General features: G+C 48.9%; 1 protein-coding gene across 1 annotated transcript in view; it reads right to left on the bottom strand.

Annotated features, from left to right (window-relative positions):
• The window catches only part of RBL1 (RB transcriptional corepressor like 1), an 82,249-nt gene extending 62,554 nt beyond the window's left edge, over window positions 1-19,695 (bottom strand). The window contains exons 1-2 of the mRNA XM_038750079.1: window positions 19,519-19,695; window positions 8,845-8,978 (exon numbers count right to left, since the gene is read on the bottom strand). Coding sequence (XP_038606007.1) covers window positions 8,845-8,978; window positions 19,519-19,695 — 311 coding nt within the window. The remainder of the gene's footprint in view (window positions 1-8,844; window positions 8,979-19,518) is intronic.

The raw sequence follows: 19,695 nt of genomic DNA, 5'->3' as shown, positions 1-19,695 counted from the left end.
GTGATGGCATTCGTTAAGCGCTTACTACGTGCGAAGCACTGTTCTAAGCGCTGGGGAGGTTACAAGGTGATCAGGTTGTCCCATGGGGGGCTCACAGTCTTCATCCCCATTTTACAGATGAGGGAACTGAGGCACGGAGAAGTGAAGTGACTTGCCCAAAGTCACCCAGCTGACAATTGGCGGAGTCGGGATTTGAACCCATGACCTCTGACTCCAAAGCCCGGGCTCTTTCCACTGAGCCACACGGCTTCATCTGCAAAATGGAGATTCAAACCCCCTTCTCCCTTCCTTCTTAGACTGTGAGCCCCATGTGGGACCTGATTATCTTGCCTCTACTCCAGTGCTTAGTAATACTAATAATGATGACGGCGTTCATTAAGCGCTTACTATGTGCAAAGCACTGTTCTAAGCGCTGGGGTGGTTACAAGGTGATCAGGTTGTCCCATGGGGGGTTCACAGTCCTCATCCCCATTTTACAGATGAGGGAACTGAGGCATGGAGAAGTGAAGTGACTTGCCCAAAGTCACCCAGCTGACAATTGGCAGAGTCGGGATTTGAACCCATGACCTCTGAATCCAAAGCCCAGGCTCTTTCCACTGAGCCACACTGCTTCATCTGCAAAATGGAGATTCAAATCCCGTTCTCCCTTCCTCCTTAGACTGTGAGCCCCATGTGGGACCTGATTATCCTGCCTCTACTCCAGTGCGTAGTAGTAATAATAATAATAATGGTGATGGCATTTGTTAAGCGCTTACTATGTGCAAAGCACTGTTCTAAGCGCTGGGGTGGTTGCAAGGTGATCAGGTTGTCCCATGGGGGGCTCACAGTCTTCATCCCCATTTTACAGGTGAGGGAACTGAGGCCCAGAGAAGTGAAGTGACTTGCCCAAAGTCACCCAGCTGACAATTGGCGGAGTCGGAATTTGAACCCATGACCTCTGAATCCAAAGCCCAGGCTCTTTCCACTGAGCCACGCTGCTTCATCTGCAAAATGGAGATTCAAACCCCCTTCTCCCTTCCTTCTTAGACTGTGAGCCCCATATGGGACCTGATTATCTTGCCTCTACTCCAGTGCTTGTAATAATAATAATGATGACGGCATTCATTAAGCGCTTACTATGTGAAAAGCACTGTTCTAAGCGCTGGGGTGGTTGCAAGGTGATCAGGTTGTCCCATGGGGGGTTCACAGTCTTCATCCCCATTTTACAGATGAGGGAACTGAGGCACGGAGAAGTGAAGTGACTTGCCCAAAGTCACCCAGCTGACAATTGGCGGAGTCGGGATTTGAACCCATGACCTCTGACTCCAAAGCCCGGGCTCTTTCCACTGAGCCACACTGCTTCATCTGCAAAATGGAGATTCAAACCCCGTTCTCCCTTCCTTCTTAGACTGTGAGCCCCATATGGGACCTGATTATCTTGCCTCTATGGAACCTGATTATTTTGCCTCTACTCCAGTGCTTAGTACTAGTAATAATAATGATGATGGCATTCGTTAAGCGCTTACTATGTGCAAAGCACTGTTCTAAGCGCTGGGGTGGTTGCAAGGTGATCAGGTTGTCCCATGGGGGGCTCACAGTCTTCATCCCCATTTTACAGGTGAGGGAACTGAGGCCCAGAGAAGTGAAGTGACTTGCCCAAAGTCACCCTGCTGACAATTGGCGGAGTCGGGATTTGAACCCATGACCTCTGAATCCAAAGCCTGGGCTCTTTCCACTGAGCCACGCTGCTTCATCTGCAAAATGGAGATTCAAACCCCCTTCTCCCTTGCTTCTTAGACTGTGAGCCCCATATGGGACCTGATTATCTTGCCTCTACTCCAGTGCCTAGTACTAGTAATAATAACGATGATGGCATTCGTTAAGCGCTTACTATGTGAAAAGCACTGTTCTAAGCGCTGGGGTGGTTGCAAGGTGATCAGGTTGTCCCACGGGGGCTCACAGTCTTCATCCCCATTTCACAGGTGAGGGAACTGAGGCACAGAGAAGTGAAGTGACTTGCCCAAAGTCACCCAGCTGACAATTGGCGGAGTCGGGATTTGAACCCATGACCTCTGAATCCAAAGCCCATGCTCTTTCCACTGAGCCACGCTGCTTCATCTGCAAAATGGAGATTCAAACCCCCTTCTCCCTTCCTTCTTAGACTGTGAGCCCCATATGGGACCTGATTATCTTGCCTCTACTCCAGTGCTTGTAATAATAATAATGATGACGGCATTCATTAAGCGCTTACTATGTGAAAAGCACTGTTCTAAGCGCTGGGGTGGTTGCAAGGTGATCAGGTTGTCCCATGGGGGGTTCACAGTCTTCATCCCCATTTTACAGATGAGGGAACTGAGGCACGGAGAAGTGAAGTGACTTGCCCAAAGTCACCCAGCTGACAATTGGCGGAGTCGGGATTTGAACCCATGACCTCTGACTCCAAAGCCTGGGCTCTTTCCACTGAGCCACACTGCTTCATCTGCCAAATGGAGATTCAAACCCTGTTCTCCCTTCCTTCTTAGACTGTGAGCCCCATGTGGGACCTGATTATCTTGCCTCTACTCCAGTGCTTAGTAATAATAATAATAATAATAAATAATAATAATAATGATGGCATTTGTTAAGCGCTTACTATGTGCAAAGCACTGTTCTAAGCGCTGGGGGGATACAATGTGATCAAGTTGTCCCGCGTGGGGCTCACAGTCTTAATCCCCATTTTTTTTTTACAGATGAGGGAACTGAGGCTCAGAGAAGTGAAGTGAATTGCCCAAGGTCACACAGCCACCTTGTGGTGGAGCCGGGATTCGAACCCACGACCTCTGACTCCAAAGTCCGGGCTCTTTCCACTGAGCCACACTGCTTCTCTTAATAATAATAATGGTGATGGCGTTCGTTAAGCGCTTACTATGTGCGGAGCACCGTTCTAAGCGCTGGGGAGGATACAAGGTGACCAGGTTGTCCCACGTGGGGCTCACAGTCTCCATCCCCATTTTCCAGATGAGGTCACTGAGGCTCAGAGAAGTGAAGGGACTAGCCCAGGGTCACACAGCAGACACGGGGCAGAGCCGGGATTAGAACCCATGACCTCTGACTCCCAAGCCTGGGCTCTTTCCACAGAGCCACGCTGCTTCTCCTTAAGAGCACCCCTGCAGACACCATCATCATCATCAATCGTATTTATTGAGCGCTTACTATGTGCAGAGCACTGTACTAAGCGCTTGGGAAGTACAAACTGGCAACATATAGAGACAGTCCCTACCCAACAGTGGGCTCACACGCTCCCCAACTCCAAAATTCAACTCTCTGGACCTTGGGGGGCTAGAGGACTCCCACAACAAGAAGGGAAGTGTGGCACACTGAGCCCCCTTTTTCCTCTCCCCCTCCCCATCCCCCCCGCCCTACCTCCTTCCCCTCCCCACAGCACCCGTAAATATATTTGTACAGATTAATTACTCGATTTATTTTACCTGTGCATATTTACTATTCTATTCATTTTGTTAATGATAATAATAATAATAATGGCATTTGTTAAGCGCTTACTATCTGCAAAGCACTGTTCTAAGCGCTGGGGGGGGGGATACAAGGTGATCAGGTTGTCCCACGTGGGGCTCCCAGTCTTAATCCCCATTTTACAGATGAGGTAACTGAGGCTCAGAGAATAATAATAATAATGGCATTTGTTAAGCGCTTACTATGTGCAAAGCACTGTTCTAAGCGCTGGGGGGGGATACAAGGTGATCAGGTTGTCCCACGTGGGGCTCCCAGTCTTAATCCCCATTTTACAGATGAGGTCACTGAGGCTCAGAGAAGTTAAGTGACTTGCCCAAGGTTACACAGCAGTCATGTGGCGGAACTGGGATGATGGGCATCGAGCTTTAATTCTATTTGTTCTGACGATTTTGACACCCGTCGACATGTTTTGTTTTGTGGTCCGTCTCCCCCTTCTAGACCGTGAGCCCGTTCTTGGGTAGAGACCGTCTCTACACGTGGCCGACTTGGACTTCCCAAGCGCTTAGTGCAGTGCTCTGCACACAGTAAGCACTCAATAAATACCACTGAATGAAACGATTGAATGAATAGAGGCTACGGCCCAGGCCTGGGAGTCTGAAGGCCCTGAGTTCTCATCCCGGCTCCACCACATGTCTGCTGGGTGACCTTGGGTGGGTCACTTTCCTCCTCTGAGCCTCGGTTCCCTCATTTTCAATCAATCAATCAATCAATGGTATTTACTGAGCGCTTACTGTGTACACAGCACTGGACTAAGCGCTTGGGAAGTACAAGTTGGCAACATCTAGAGACAGTCCCTACCCAACAGTGGGCTCACAGTCTAAAAGGGGGAGACAGAGAACAAAACCAAACATACTAACAAAATAAAATAAATAGAATAGATATGTACAAGTAAAATAAATAAATAGAGTAATAAATATGTACAAACGTAAATGCGTATATACAGGTGCTGGGGGGAAGGGAAGAAGGTAAGATGGGGGGGATGGAGAGGGGGACAAGGGGGACTTTCATTAATTCATTCCTTCAAACGTATATACTGAGCGCTTACTGGGAGCAAAGCACTGTACTAAGCGCTTGGGAGAGGACAATGTGACGATAAACGGACACATTCCCGCCCTACAATGAGCTTCGAGTCTAGAGTCGAGAAGCAGCGTGGCTCAGTGTGAAGCGCTCGGTCTTTGGAGCCGGTGGTCATGGGTTCAAATCCCGGCTCCGCCAATTGTCAGCTGGGTGACTTTGGGCAAGTCACTTCACTTCTCTGGGCCTCAGTGACCTCATCTGCAAAACGGGGATGAAAACTGAGAGCCCCCCGCGGGACAACCTGATCACCTTGTAACCTCCCCAGAGCTTAGAACAGTGCTTTAAATAAATAAACTTATTTATTTCTAGACTGTGAGCCCGCTGTTGGGTAGGGATCATCTTGTACATATCTATTCTATTTATTTTATTTTGTTAATATGTTTGGTTTTGTTCTCTGTCTCCCCCTTCTAGACTGTGAGCCCACACTTGGGTAGGGACCATCTCTATATGTTGCCAACTTGTACTTCCCAAGTGCTTAGTACAGTGCTCTGCACACAGTAAGCGCTCAATAAATATGATTGATTGATTGATTGATTGCTTTGCACATAGTAAGAGCTTAATAAATGCTGTCATTATTATTATTATTATTATTAGACAGGGAGACAGACATGATAAGAAATAAATAAATGAGAAATGTGGAAATTAGCAGTGTGGGGCAGGGAGGGGGGGGGATGAAGAAAGGGAGAAAGTCAGGGCGTCACAGAAGGGAGTGGGAGACAAGGAAAGGGGGGCTAAAATACGTATTAAAGACTGTGAACCCATGTGGGACATGGACTGTATCCCAACTGATTAGCTCATATAATAATGATGGCATTTATTAAGCGCTTACTATGTGCTGTTCTAAGCGCTGGGGTAGATATAAGCCGATCAGATTGTCCCACGGGGGGCTCACAGTCTTAATCCCCATTTTACAGACAAGGGAACTGAGGCCCAGAGCAGTGAAGTGACTTGCCTAAAGTCCCACAGCTGACAAGCGGCGGAGCCGGGATTTGAACCCATGGCCTCTGGCTCCAAAGCCTGGGCTCTCTCCACTGAGCCTCGCTGCTTCCTGGTATCTGCCCCAGGGTTTAGTACACTGTCTGGCACATAGTAAGTCAATCAATCAATCAATCAATCGTATTTAGAATGAGCCCCTTCCTTCCTCTCCCCCTCGTCCCCCTCTCCATCCCCTGCATCTTACCTCCTTCCCTTCCCCACAGCACCTGTATTTATGTATATATGCTTGTACATATTTATTACTCTATTTATTTATTTATTTTACTTGTACCTATCTATTCTATTTATTTTATTTTGTTAGTATGTTTGGTTTTGTTCTCTGTCTCCCCCTTCTAGACTGTGAGCCCACTGTTGGGTAGGGACTGTCTCTATATCTCTCTGTCTATATCTGTCTCTCTCAGCTTGTACTTCCCAAGCGCTTAGTACAGTGCTCTGCACACAGTAAGCGCTCAATAAATACAATTGATTGATTGATTGATTGAGCGCTTACTGTGTGCAGAGCACTGTACTAAGCGCTTGGAAAGTACAAGTTGGCAACATATAGAGACAGTCCCTACCCAGCAGTGGGCTCACAGTCTAGAAGGGGGAGACAGAGAACAAAACCAAGCATACTAACAAAATAAAATTAATAGAATAGATATGTACAAGTAAGATAAATAAATAGAGTAATAAATATGTACAACATATATACAGGTGCAAAGGCCGAGAAGCGATGAAGTACAAGTCGGCAACACATAGAGACAGTCCCTACCCAACAGCGGGCTCACAGTCTAGAAGGGGGAGACAGAGAACAAAACCAAGCATACTAACAAAATAAAATAAATAGAATAGATATGTACAAGTAAGACAAATAAATAAATAGAGTAATAAATATGTACAAACATATATACAGGTGCAAAGGCCGAGAAGCGATGAAGTACAAGTCGGCAACACATAGAGACAGTCCCTACCCAACAGCGGGCTCACAGTCTAGAGGGGGGAGACAGAGAACAAAACCAAGCATACTAACAAAATAAAATAAATAGAATAGATATGTACAAGACAAACAAATAAATAAATAGAGTAATAAATACGTACAACATATATACAGGTGCAAAGGCCGAGAAACGATGAAGTACAAGTCGGCAACACATAGAGACAGTCCCTACCCAACAGCGGGCTCACAGTCTAGAAGGGGGAGACAGAGAACAAAACCAAGCATACTAACAAAATAAAATAAATAGAATAGATATGTACAAGTAAGACAAATAAATAAATAGAGTAATAAATATGTACAAACATATATACAGGTGCAAAGGCTGAGAAGTGATGAAGTACAAGTCAGCAACACACAGAAACAGTCCCTACCCAACAGCGGGCTCACAGTCTAGAAGGGGGAGACAGAGAGCAAAACCAAACATATTAACAAAATAAAATAAATAGAATAGCTATGAACAAGTAAAATAAATAAATAAATAGAGAAATAAATATGTACAAACATATATACAGGTGCAAAGGCCGAGAAGCGATGAAGTACAAGTCGGCAACACATAGAGACAGTCCCTACCCAACAGCGGGCTCACAGTCTAGAAGGGGGAGACAGAGAACAAAACCAAACATGCTAACAAATAAAATAAATAGAATAGATATGTACAAGACAAATAAATAAATAGAGTAATAAATATGTACAAACATATATACAGGTGAAAAGGCCGAGAAGCGATGAAGTACAAATCGGCAACACATAGAGACAGTCCCTACCCAACAGCGGGCTCACAGTCTAGAAGGGGGAGACAGAGAACAAAACCAAACACGCTAACAAAATAAAATAAATAGAATAGCTATGAACAAGTAAAATAAATAAATAAATAGAGTAATAAATATGTACAAACATATATACAGGTGCAAAGGCCGAGAAGCAATGAAGTACAAGTCGGCAACACATAGAGACAGTCCCTACCCAACAGCAGGCTCACAGTCTAGAAGGAGGAGACAGAGAACAAAACCAAACATATTAACAAAATAAAATAAATAGAATAGATATGTACAAGTAAAATAAATAAATAAATAGAGTAATAAATATGTACAAACATATATACAGGTGCAAAGGCCGAGAAGCGATGAAGTACAAGTCGGCAACACATAGAGACAGTCCCTACCCAACAGCAGGCTCACAGTCTAGAAGGGGGAGACAGAGAACAAAACCAAACATATTAACAAAATAAAATAAATAGAATAGATATGTACAAGTAAAATAAATAAATAAATAGAGTAATAAATATGTACAAACATATATACAGGTGCAAAGGCCGAGAAGCGATGAAGTACAAGTCGGCAACACATAGAGACAGTCCCTACCCAACAGCGGGCTCACAGTCTAGAAGGGGGAGACAGAGAACAAAACCAAGCATACTAACAAAATAAAATAAAAATAATAGATATGTACAAGTAAGACAAATAAATAAATAGAGTAATAAATATGTACAAACATATATACAGGTGCAAAGGCCGAGAAGCGATGAAGTACAAGTCGGCAACACACAGAGACAGTCCCTACCCAACAGCGGGCTCACAGTCTAGAAGGGGGAGACAGAGAGCAAAACCAAACATATTAACAAAATAAAATAAATAGAATAGCTATTAACAAGTAAAATAAATAAATAAATAGAGTAATAAATATGTACAAACATATATACAGGTGCAAAGGCCGAGAAGCGATGAAGTACAAGTCGGCAACACATAGAGACAGTCCCTACCCAACAGCAGGCTCACAGTCTAGAAGGGGGAGACAGAGAACAAAACCAAACATATTAACAAAATAAAATAAATAGAATAGATATGTACAAGTAAAATAAATAAATAAATAGAGTAATAAATATGTACAAACATATATAGAGGTGCAAAGGCCGAGAAGCGATGAAGTACAAGTCGGCAACACATAGAGACAGTCCCTACCCAACAGCGGGCTCGCAGTCTAGAAGGGGGAGACAGAGAACAAAACCAAGCATACTAACAAAATAAAATAAGTAGAATAGATATGTACAAGACAAATAAATAAATAGAGTAATAAATATGTACAAACATATATATATAGTAAGTGCTGAACAGATACCATTAAAAATAATATATATATATATAATCAATCGGATTTATTGAGCGCTTACTATGTGCAGAGCACTGTATATATATATATATATATATATACATATATATATATATATATATATATGTATATATATATATATATATATACATAAAATAAACTCCGTCGGGAGGGAGAAGGGTCAGAGAAAAGGGCCTTACCTGAGTTTCGCGGAGCGGAGGATCCTGGTCAGCGACACGCAGTTCTTTTCCATGCCGCCCTTCCCCGCCGTGGGTAGGACGCTTTTGTGACACGCCACATACAAAGCACACGCCAGCCAGTGCACGACATCTCCCTGGGGGGGAGGGTTCGGAAATCAGGCGGGGAGTCTCGCCACAGACCCCTCGCCCACCTCCTTCCTCTAATAATAATTACGGCATTTATTAATCAATCAATCAATCAATCGTATTTATTAAGTGCTTACTGTGTGCACAGCACTGTACTAAGCACTTGGGAAGTACAAGTTGGCAACAATTAGAGACGGTCCCTACCCAACAGTGGGCTCACAGTCTAGAAGGGGAAGACGGAGAACAAAACAAAACATATTATCAAAATAAAATAAATAGGATATGTACAAGTAAAATAAATAAATAAATAGAGAAATAAATACATACAAACACATATACATATATCCAGGTGCTGTGGGGAAGGGAAGGAGGTAAGGCGGGGGGATGGAGATGGGGAGGAGCGGGAGAGGAAGGAGGGGGCTCAGTCTGGGAAGGCCTCCTGGAGGAGGTGAGCTGCTTATTAGCTGCTTACTATGTGCCAGGCACTGTACTATGTGCTTGGGAGAGGACGGTACAACAGAATTAGCAGACACGTTTCCTGCTCGTAATGAGTTTATAATCTAGAGACTATAGACTCTCTATATAGTATATACACTTATATATACCATATATACTATAGTATACATATATTATTTATACCAGAAATTACATACGGTATATACATACACATATACTATATATGTGTGTATATATAGTATATATATATATATGTATAGTGTATGTATGTATGTATATACCATGTGTAATTTCTGGTATAAATAATATGTGCATACATATACATATATACTATATATAATATATGTATACATATATAGTGGAGAGAGAGAGAGAGAGTATGGTCTATATACTATAGACTATAGTCTACAGTAGCTCCGCCACTTGTCAGCTGTGTGACTTTGGGCAAGTCACTTAGCTTCTCTGGGCCTCAGTTCCCTCATCTGTAAAATGAGGATTAAGACTGTGGGCCCCCCGTGGGACAACCCGATCACTTTGTAGCCTCCCCAGCGCTTAGCACATAGTAAGCGCTTAATAAATGCCATCATCATTATTATTATTAGAAGGCAGCATTTTCATTCATTCATTCAATCGTACTTATTGAGCGCTTACTGTGTGCAGAGCACTGTACTAAGCGCTTGGGAAGTCCAAGTTGGCAACATATAGAGACGGTCCCTACCCAACAGTGGGCTCACAGTCTAGAAAGGGGAGATGGAGAACAAAACAAAACATACTAACAAAATAAAATAAACAGAATAGATATGTACAAGTAAAATAAATAAATAAATAGAGTAATAAATACGGACAAACATATATACCTATCTACAGATGCTGTGGGGAAGGGAAGGAGGTAAGGCGGGGGGGTGTAGAGGGGAAGGAGGGTCTGCGGGGTCTTGAAGAGAAACGTGGCCTGAAGGTTTTTGTAGAAAAATGATCTGGGCAGTAGGGTGAATATCATCATCATAAATCGTATTTATTGAGCGCTTACTGTGTGCAGAGCACTGTAGTAAGCGCTTGGGAAGTACAAGTTGGCAACATATAGAGACAGTCCCTACCCAACAGTGGGCTCACTGTCTAAAATGGGGAGACAGAGAACAAAACCAAACATACTAACAAAATAAAATAAATAGAATAGATATGTACAAGTAAAATAAATAGAGTAACAAATATGTACAAACATATATACATATATACATATGAATAGGGCAGCGGGTGTAGACAACTAGGAGTTTGGAAAGGAAGGGTAGGAGGGAGATAGGGCGATAATTAGGAGGGGAGGTGGGGTCAAGAGAGGGTTTTTTTTAGGATGGGGGAGACGTGGGCATGTTTGAAGGCAGAGGGGAAGGAATCGGTGGCGAGTGAACGGTTGAAGATGGAAGTTAAGGAGGGGAGGAGGGAAGGGGCGAGAGATTTGATAAGATGAGAGGGAATGGGGTCGGAAGCACAGGCGGATGGAGTAGCGCTTGAGAGGAGGGAGGAGAGCTCATCTGAGGATACTGCTGGGAAGGATGGGAGAGTAGCGGAGATGGTTGAGAGCCGGGGGGTTGGAGAAAGGGGAGGAGTGATTTGGGGGAGCTCAGATCTGATGGAGTTAGTTTTAATCAATCAATCAATCAATCATATTTATTGAGCGCTTACTGTGTGCAGAGCACTGGACTAAGCGCTTGGGAAGTCCAAGTTGGCAACATATAGAGACAGTCCCTACCCCACAGTGGGCTCACAGTCTAGAAGGGGGAGACAGAGAACAAAACCAAACATATTAACAAAATAAAATAAATAGAATAGATATGTACAAGTAAAATAAATAAATAGAGTAATAAATATGTACAAACATATATACAGGTGCAAAGGCCCAGCAGCGATGAAGAAGGTAGCAGTTTGGCGAGGAAACCTGGCCTGAATCCCAGGCCAGTGCTCTACAATCATCATCAACATCAATCGTATTTATTGAGCGCTTACTGTGTGCAGAGCACTGTACTAAGCGCTTGGGAAGTACAAATTGGCAACATATAGAGACAGTCCCTACCCAACAGTGGGCTCACAGTCTAAAAGGGGGAGACAAAACCAGACATACTACAAAATAAAATAGAATAGATATGTACAAGTAAAATAAATAAATAAATAAAGAGTAATAAATATGTACAAACATATATACATATATACAGGTGCTGTGGGGAAGGGAAGGAGGTAAGGTGGGGGGGATGGAGAGGGGGACAAGGGGTAGAGGATCCACTATCCACTAAACCAATCTGCTTCTCGTAAGTAATGCAGCCAGAACCCTAGTCTTCTGCCTCCCAGGACAATGCTCTTTCCATTAAAGAAGTAACACTGCCTAGTGGATAATAATAATAATAATAATGGCATTTGTTAAGCGCTTACTATGTGCAAGAGCACTGTTCTAAGCTCTGGGGGGGGGATACAAGGTGATCAAGTTGTCCCACGTGGGGCTCACGGTCGTAATCCCCGTTTTACAGATGAGGTCACTGAGGCTCAGATCAATCAATCAATCAATCAATCGTATTTATTGAGCGCTTACTATGTGCAGAGCACTGTACTAAGCCCTTGGGAAGTACAAAGTGGCAACACATAGAGACAGTCCCTACCCAACAGTGGGCTCACGGTCTAAAAGAAGTGACTTACCCAAGGTCACACAGCAGACGTGGCGGAGCCGGGATTCGAACCCGTGACCTCTGGCTCCAAAGCCCGGGCTCCTTCCCACTGAGCCACGCCGCTTCTCAAGCTCAAGTTTTACTAATGAAGTCGGAGGCCAGGTCGCTGGGGGTAAGGGAAGGGACGGCGGGCCTGAGGGGGGAGTTGAATGTACGTTACAGCTGACGGGGATGATGGGCGTGGGTGTCGATAAGGGAGGAGAAAGAGTTTGGCCTGGCAGAGGAGAGGGCAGAGTTAAGGCAGGAGAGGATAAACTTGAAGTGAACGAGGTTGGCATGGTGTTTAAGACTTTCGCCAGCGGCGTTCAGAAGCTCGAGCGTAAGAGCGAAGGAGGCGGACGGCGGCGGTGGTCCGGGGCTGTGGGCTAGTGGTGCGAGAGCGGCCAAGGGAAAAGGAAGCGAGTTGAGCTGAGTAGAAAGGGTAAAGTTAAGTAATCTGGTCATCAAGACTGGGTAGAAGATCATCATCATCATCAGTCGCACTTATTGAGCGCTTACTATGTGCAGAGCACTGTACTAAGCGCTTGGGAAGTCCAAATTGGCAACATCTAGAGACAGTCCCTCCCCAACAGCGGGCTCACGGTCTAAAAGGGGGAGACAGAGAACAAAACCAAACATACTGACAAAATAAAATAAATAGAATAGATATGTACAAATAAAATAAATAAATAAATAGAGTAATAAATATGTACAAACATGGAACCTCCCGTCCATCCGTCCGCCTGCCCGGTGGAAGAAGGACCTTCCTGCCCCCCGAGAGGATGGAGATAATAATTATAATAACGATAGCATTTGTTAAGTGCCTGCTATAGGCAAAGCACTGCTCTAAGCGCTGGGGAGGATACAAGGCCATCAGGTTGTCCCATGCGGGACTCGCAGTCTTAATGCCCACTTTACAGATGAGGTAACTGCGGCACGGAGAAGTTAAAAAGTCACACAGCTGACATTTGCGGCGTGGCTCAGTGGAAAGAGCGCGGGCTTTGGAGTCAGAGGTCATGGGTTCAAATCCCGGCTCCGGCCAACTGTCAGCTGGGTGACTTTGGGCAAGTCACTTTACTTCTCCATGCCTCAGTTACCTCATCTGTAAAATGGGGATTAATAATAATGATGGTATTTAAGCACTTACTATATGCAAAGCACTGTTCTAATAATAATAATAATGACGGCAGTTGTTAAGCACTTACTATGTGCAAAGCACCGTTCTAAGCACTGGGGAGGTTACAAGGTGATCAGGTTGTCCCACGCAGGGCTCACAGTCTTAATCCCCATTTTGCAGATGAGGTAACTGAGGCCCAGAGAAGTAAAGTGACTTGCCCAAAGTTACACAGCTGACAACTGGCAGAGCTGGGATTCAAACCCAGGACCTCTGACTCCCAAGCCCGGGCTCTTTCCACTGAGCCACGCTGCTTCTCTGCTCTAAGCACTGGGGGGGATACAAGGTGATGAGGTTGTCCCACGTGGGGCTCACAGTCTTCATCCCATTTTGCAGATGAAGGAACTGAGGCCCAGAGAAGTAAAGTGACTTGCCCAAAGTCACCCAGCTGACAAGTGGCGGAGCCGGGATTTGAACCCATGACCTCTGACTCCCAAGCCCGGGCTCTTTCCACTGAGCCACGCTGAGATGAAGATGGAACTGCCCGTCCCCTCCCGCAGAGGATGGGGACGAAGATGGAACTGCCCATTGGTCCCCTCCCGTCATTCATTCATTCATTCAATCGTATTTATTGAGTGCTTACTTTGTGCAGAGCACTGTACTAAGCGCTTGGGAAGTACAAGTTGGCAACATATAGAGACGGTCCCTACCCGACAACGGGCTCGCAGTCTAGAAGGGGGAGTCAGACCACAAAACGAAACATGTGGACGGGCGTCAAGTCGTCAGAATAAACAGAAATAAAGCTAAATGCACATCATTAACAAAATAAATAGAATAGTAAATATGTACAAGTAAAATAGAGTAATATATCCGTGCAAACATATCATCATCATCATCAATCGTATTTATTGAACGCTTACTGTGTGCAGAGCACTGTACTAAGCGCTTGGTAAGTACCAGTTGGTAATATAACATATGTTGGTAACATATATAACATATATCCAGGTGCTGTGGGGAGGGGAAGGAGGTAAGGCGGGGGGGATGGGGAGGGGGAGAGGAAAAAAGGGGCTCAGTCTGGGAAGGCCTCCTGGAGGAGGTGAGCTCTCAGTAGCTCTCCAGTCCCCCACGCCGGGGAGGGGGATGAAAATGGAACCGCCCATCGGTCCCTCCCGTCCCCCCCTACAGGGGATGGGGATTTATTCATTCATTCATTCATTCAATCGTATTTATTGAGCGCTTACTGTGTGCAGAGCACTGTACTAAGCGCTTGGGAAGTGCACGTTTGTAACATATAGAGACCGTCCCTACCCAACTGAAGATAGACCCAGGCACCGGTCCCTCCCGTCCCCCCCCCTCAGGGGATGGGGATGAAGATGGACCTGCCCATTGGTCCCTCCCGTCCCCCCCGCTCAGGGGATGGGGATGAAGATGGACCCGCCCATCGGTCCCTCCCGTCCCCACACTACAGGGGATGAGGATGAAGATGGACCCGCCCATCGGTCCCCTCCCGTCCTCCCCCTACAGAGGATGGGGATGAAGATGGAACTGACCATCGGTCCCCTCCCGTCCCCCCCCCCCTACAGGGGATGGGGATGAAGATGGACCCGCTCATCGGTCCCCTCCCGTCCCCCCCCCACAGGGGATGGGGATGAAGATGGACCCGCCCATTGTGTCCCTCCCCCCACCCCGTCAGGGGATGGGGATGAAGATGGAACCACCCATCGGTCCCTCCCGTCCCCCCCTACAGGGGATGGGGATTTATTCATTCATTCATTCATTCAATTGTATTTATTGAGCGCTTACTGTGTGCAGAGCACTGTACTAAGCGCTTGGGAAGTGCAAGTTTGTAACATATAGAGACCGTCCCTACCCAACTGAAGATAGACCCACCAATCAGTCCCTCCCGTCCCGTCCCCCCCCAGGGGATGGGGATGAAGATGGACCCGCCCATCGGTCCCTCCCGTCCCCCCCATACAGGGGATGGGGATGAAGATGGACCCGCCCATTGGTCCCCTCCCGTCCCCACACTACAGGGGATGAGGATGAAGATGGACCTGCCCATTGGTCCCTCCCGTCCCCCCTGCTCAGGGGATGAGGATGAAGATGGACCCGGCCATCGGTCCCCTCCCGTCCCACCCCCCAGGGGATGGGGATGAAGATGGAGCCGCCCATTGGTCCCTCCCGTCCCCCCCCCTACAGGGGACGGGGATGAAGATGGAATCGCCCATCGGTCCCTCATCATCATCATCATCATCAATCGTATTTATTGAGCGCTTACTGTGTGCAGAGCACTGTACTAAGCGCTTGGGAAGTCCAAGTTGGCAACATACAGAGACAGTCCCTACCCAACAGTGGGCTCACAGTCTAAAAGGGGGAGACAGAGAACCAAATCAAACATACTAACAAAATAAAATAAATAGAATAGATATGTACAAGTAAAATAAATAAATAAACAAATGGAGTAACAAATCTGTACAAACATATATACATATATACAGGTGCAGTGGGGAAGGGAAGGAGGTAAGATGGGGGGGATGGAGAGGGAGACGGGGGGAGAGGAAGGAAGGGGCTCAGTCTGGGAAGGCCTCCTGGAGGAGGTGAGCTCTCAGCAGGGCCTCCCGTCCCCCCCTGCCAGGGGATGGAGATGGAGATGGAACCTCCCATTGGTCCCCTCCCGTCCCCCCCTACAGGGGACGGGGATGAAGATGGACCCGCCCATCGGTCCCCCCCCCATCATCATCATCATCAATCGTATTTATTGAGCGCTTACTACGTGCAGAGCACTGTACTAAGCGCTTGGGAAGTACAAATTGGCAACATATAGAGACAGTCCCTACCCAACAGTGGGCTCACAGTCTAAAAGGGGGAGACGGAGAACAAAACCAAACATACTAACAAAATAAAATAAATAGGATCAATATGTACAAGTAAAATAAATAAATAAATAAATAGAGTAAAAAAATATGTACAAACATATATACATCTATACAGGTGCTGTGGGGAAGGGAAGGAGGTAAGATGGGGGGATGGAGAGGGGGACGAGGAGGAGAGGAAAGAAGGGGCTCAGTCTGGGAAGGCCTCCTGGAGGAGGTGAGCTCTCAGTAGGGCCTCCCGTCCCCCCCGCTAGGGGATGGAGATGGAACCTCCCATTGGTCCCTTCCCGTCCCCCCCTACGGGGGACGGGGATGAAGATGGACCCGCCCATCGGTCCCCCCCCTACAGGGGACGGGGATGAAGATGGACCCGCCCATCGGTCCCCCCCCCCCCTTACAGGGGATGGGGATGAAGATGGACCCGCCCATCGTTCCCCCCCTACAGGGGATGGGGATGAAGATGGACCCTGTATATATGTATATATGGTTGTACATATTTATTACTCTATTTATTTATTTATTTATTTATTTATTTTACTTGTACATTTCTATCCTATTTATTTTATTTTGTTGGTATGTTTGGTTCTGTTCTCCGTCTCCCCCTTTTAGACTGTGAGCCCACTGTTGGGTAGGGACTGTCTCTATGTGTTGCCAATTTGTACTTCCCAAGCGCTTAGTACAGTACTCTGCACGTAGTAAGCGCTCAATAAATACGATTGATTGATTGATTGACCCGCCCATCGGTCCCCCCCCCTACAGGGGATGGGGATGAAGATGGACCCGCCCATCGGTGTCCCCCGCCACAGGGGATGGGGATGAAGATGGACCCGCCCATCGGTCCCCCCCCCCCTACAGGGGATGGGGATGAAGATGGACCCGCCCAGCGGTCCCCCCCGCCACAGGGGATGGGGATGAAGATGGACCCGCCCATCGGTCCCCCCCCCCACAGGGGATGGGGATGAAGATGGACCCGCCCATCGGTCCCCCCCCGCCACAGGGGATGGGGATGAAGATGGACCCGCCCATCGGTCCCCCCCCCTACAGGGGATGGGGATGAAGATGGACCCGCCCATCGTTCCCCCCCCCCCCACAGGGGATGGGGATGAAGATGGACCCGCCCATCGGTCCCCCCCCCCTACAGGGGATGGGGATGAAGATGGACCCGCCCATCGTTCCCCCCCCCCCACAGGGGATGGGGATGAAGATGGACCCGCCCATCGGTCCCCCCCCTACAGGGGATGGGGATGAAGATGGACCCGCCCATCGGTCCCCCCCCCCTACAGGGGATGGGGATGAAGATGGACCCGCCCATCGGTCCCCCCCCCCTACAGGGGATGGGGATGAAGATGGACCCGCCCATCGGTCCCCACCCACCCCCGTCAGGGGATGGGGATGAAGATGGACCCGCCCATCGGTCCCCCCCCGTCAGGGGGATGGGGATGAAGATGGACCCGCCCATCGGTCCCCCCCCCCCTACAGGGGATGGGGATGAAGATGGACCCGCCCATCGGTCCCCCCCGCCACAGGGGATGGGGATGAAGATGGACCCGCCCATCGTTCCCCCCCCCCCCCACAGGGGATGGGGATGAAGATGGACCCGCCCATCGGTCCCCCCCACTACAGGGGATGGGGATGAAGATGGACCCGCCCATCGGTCCCCCCCCCGTCAGGGGATGGGGATGAAGATGGACCCGCCCATCGGTCCCCCCCCCCCCCCTACAGGGGATGGGGATGAAGATGGACCCGCCCATCGGTCCCCCCCCGCCACAGGGGATGGGGATGAAGATGGACCCGCCCATCGTTCCCCCCCCCCACAGGGGATGGGGATGAAGATGGACCCGCCCATCGGTCCCCCCCAATACAGGGGATGGGGATGAAGATGGACCCGCCCATCGGTCCCCCCCCCCCCCTACAGGGGACGGGGATGAAGATGGACCCGCCCATCGGTCCCCCCCCCCTACAGGGGATGGGGTTGAAGATGGACCCGCCCATCGGTCCCCCCCCCTACAGGGGATAGGGATGAAGATGGAACCGCCCATAGGTCCCCCCCCCACAGAGGATGGGGATGAAGATGGACCCGCCCATCGGTCCCCCCCCTACAGGGGATGGGGATGAAGATGGACCCGCCCATCGGTCCCCCCCCTACAGGGGACGGGGATGAAGATGGACCCGCCCATCGGTCCCCCCCCCCCTTACAGGGGATGGGGATGAAGATGGACCCGCCCATCGTTCCCCCCCTACAGGGGATGGGGATGAAGATGGACCCTGTATATATGTATATATGGTTGTACATATTTATTACTCTATTTATTTATTTATTTATTTATTTATTTTACTTGTACATTTCTATCCTATTTATTTTATTTTGTTGGTATGTTTGGTTCTGTTCTCCGTCTCCCCCTTTTAGACTGTGAGCCCACTGTTGGGTAGGGACTGTCTCTATGTGTTGCCAATTTGTACTTCCCAAGCGCTTAGTACAGTACTCTGCACGTAGTAAGCGCTCAATAAATACGATTGATTGATTGATTGACCCGCCCATCGGTCCCCCCCCCCTACAGGGGATGGGGATGAAGATGGACCCGCCCATCGGTGTCCCCCCCCCCCCCCCCGCCACAGGGGATGGGGATGAAGATGGACCCGCCCATCGGTCCCCCCCCGCCACAGGGGATGGGGATGAAGATGGACCCGCCCATCGGTCCCCCCCCCGCCACAGGGGATGGGGATGAAGATGGACCCGCCCATCGGTCCCCCCCCTACAGGGGATGGGGATGAAGATGGACCCGCCCATCGGTCCCCCCCCTACAGGGGATGGGGATGAAGATGGCACCGCCCATCGGTCCCCCCCCCCCCACAGGGGATGGGGATGAAGATGGACCCGCCCATCGGTCCCCCCCCCACAGGGGATGGGGATGAAGATGGACCCGCCCATCGGTCCGTCCCCCCCCCACAGGGGATGGGGATGAAGATGGACCCGCCCATCGGTCCCCCCCCTACAGGGGACGGGGATGAAGATGGCACCGCCCATCGGTCCCCCCCCCCCACAGGGGATGGGGATGAAGATGGACCCGCCCATCAGTCCCCCCCCTACAGGGGATGGGGATGAAGATGGACCCGCCCATCGTTCCCCCCCCCCCCACAGGGGATGGGGATGAAGATGGACCCGCCCATCGGTCCCCCCCCTACAGGGGATGGGGATGAAGATGGACCCGCCCATCGGTCCCCCCCCCCCCTACAGGGGATGGGGTTGAAGATGGACCCGCCCATCGGTCCCCCCCTACAGGGGATGGGGATGAAGATGGACCCGCCCATCGGTCCCCCCCCCCTACAGGGGATGGGGATGAAGATGGACCCGCCCATCGGTCCCCCCCCCCCCCCCGCCAGGGGATGGGGATGGTCCGTCCCTCCCGTCCCCCCTGACCTCCAGACTGTAGGTGGCCCGGATGGCGGTGAAGTCCTCCACGGCTTCGGCCGCGCGGCTGTTGTCCAGCTTCAGCTCGTGGCACAAGGCCTGCAGGACCTCCCGGGGGGACGGGGGCCCCTCTCCATCCCCCTCCCCATCCCCCTCCCCGCCGGCGGTACCCGGACCCTCCAGCAT

Source organism: Tachyglossus aculeatus, chromosome 8 (assembly GCF_015852505.1).
Source record: "Tachyglossus aculeatus isolate mTacAcu1 chromosome 8, mTacAcu1.pri, whole genome shotgun sequence".
Lineage (NCBI taxonomy): Eukaryota > Metazoa > Chordata > Mammalia > Monotremata > Tachyglossidae > Tachyglossus > Tachyglossus aculeatus.
The sequence above is the reverse complement of the archived record's forward strand: the minus strand, read 5'-3'. Positions and strand labels throughout refer to the sequence as shown.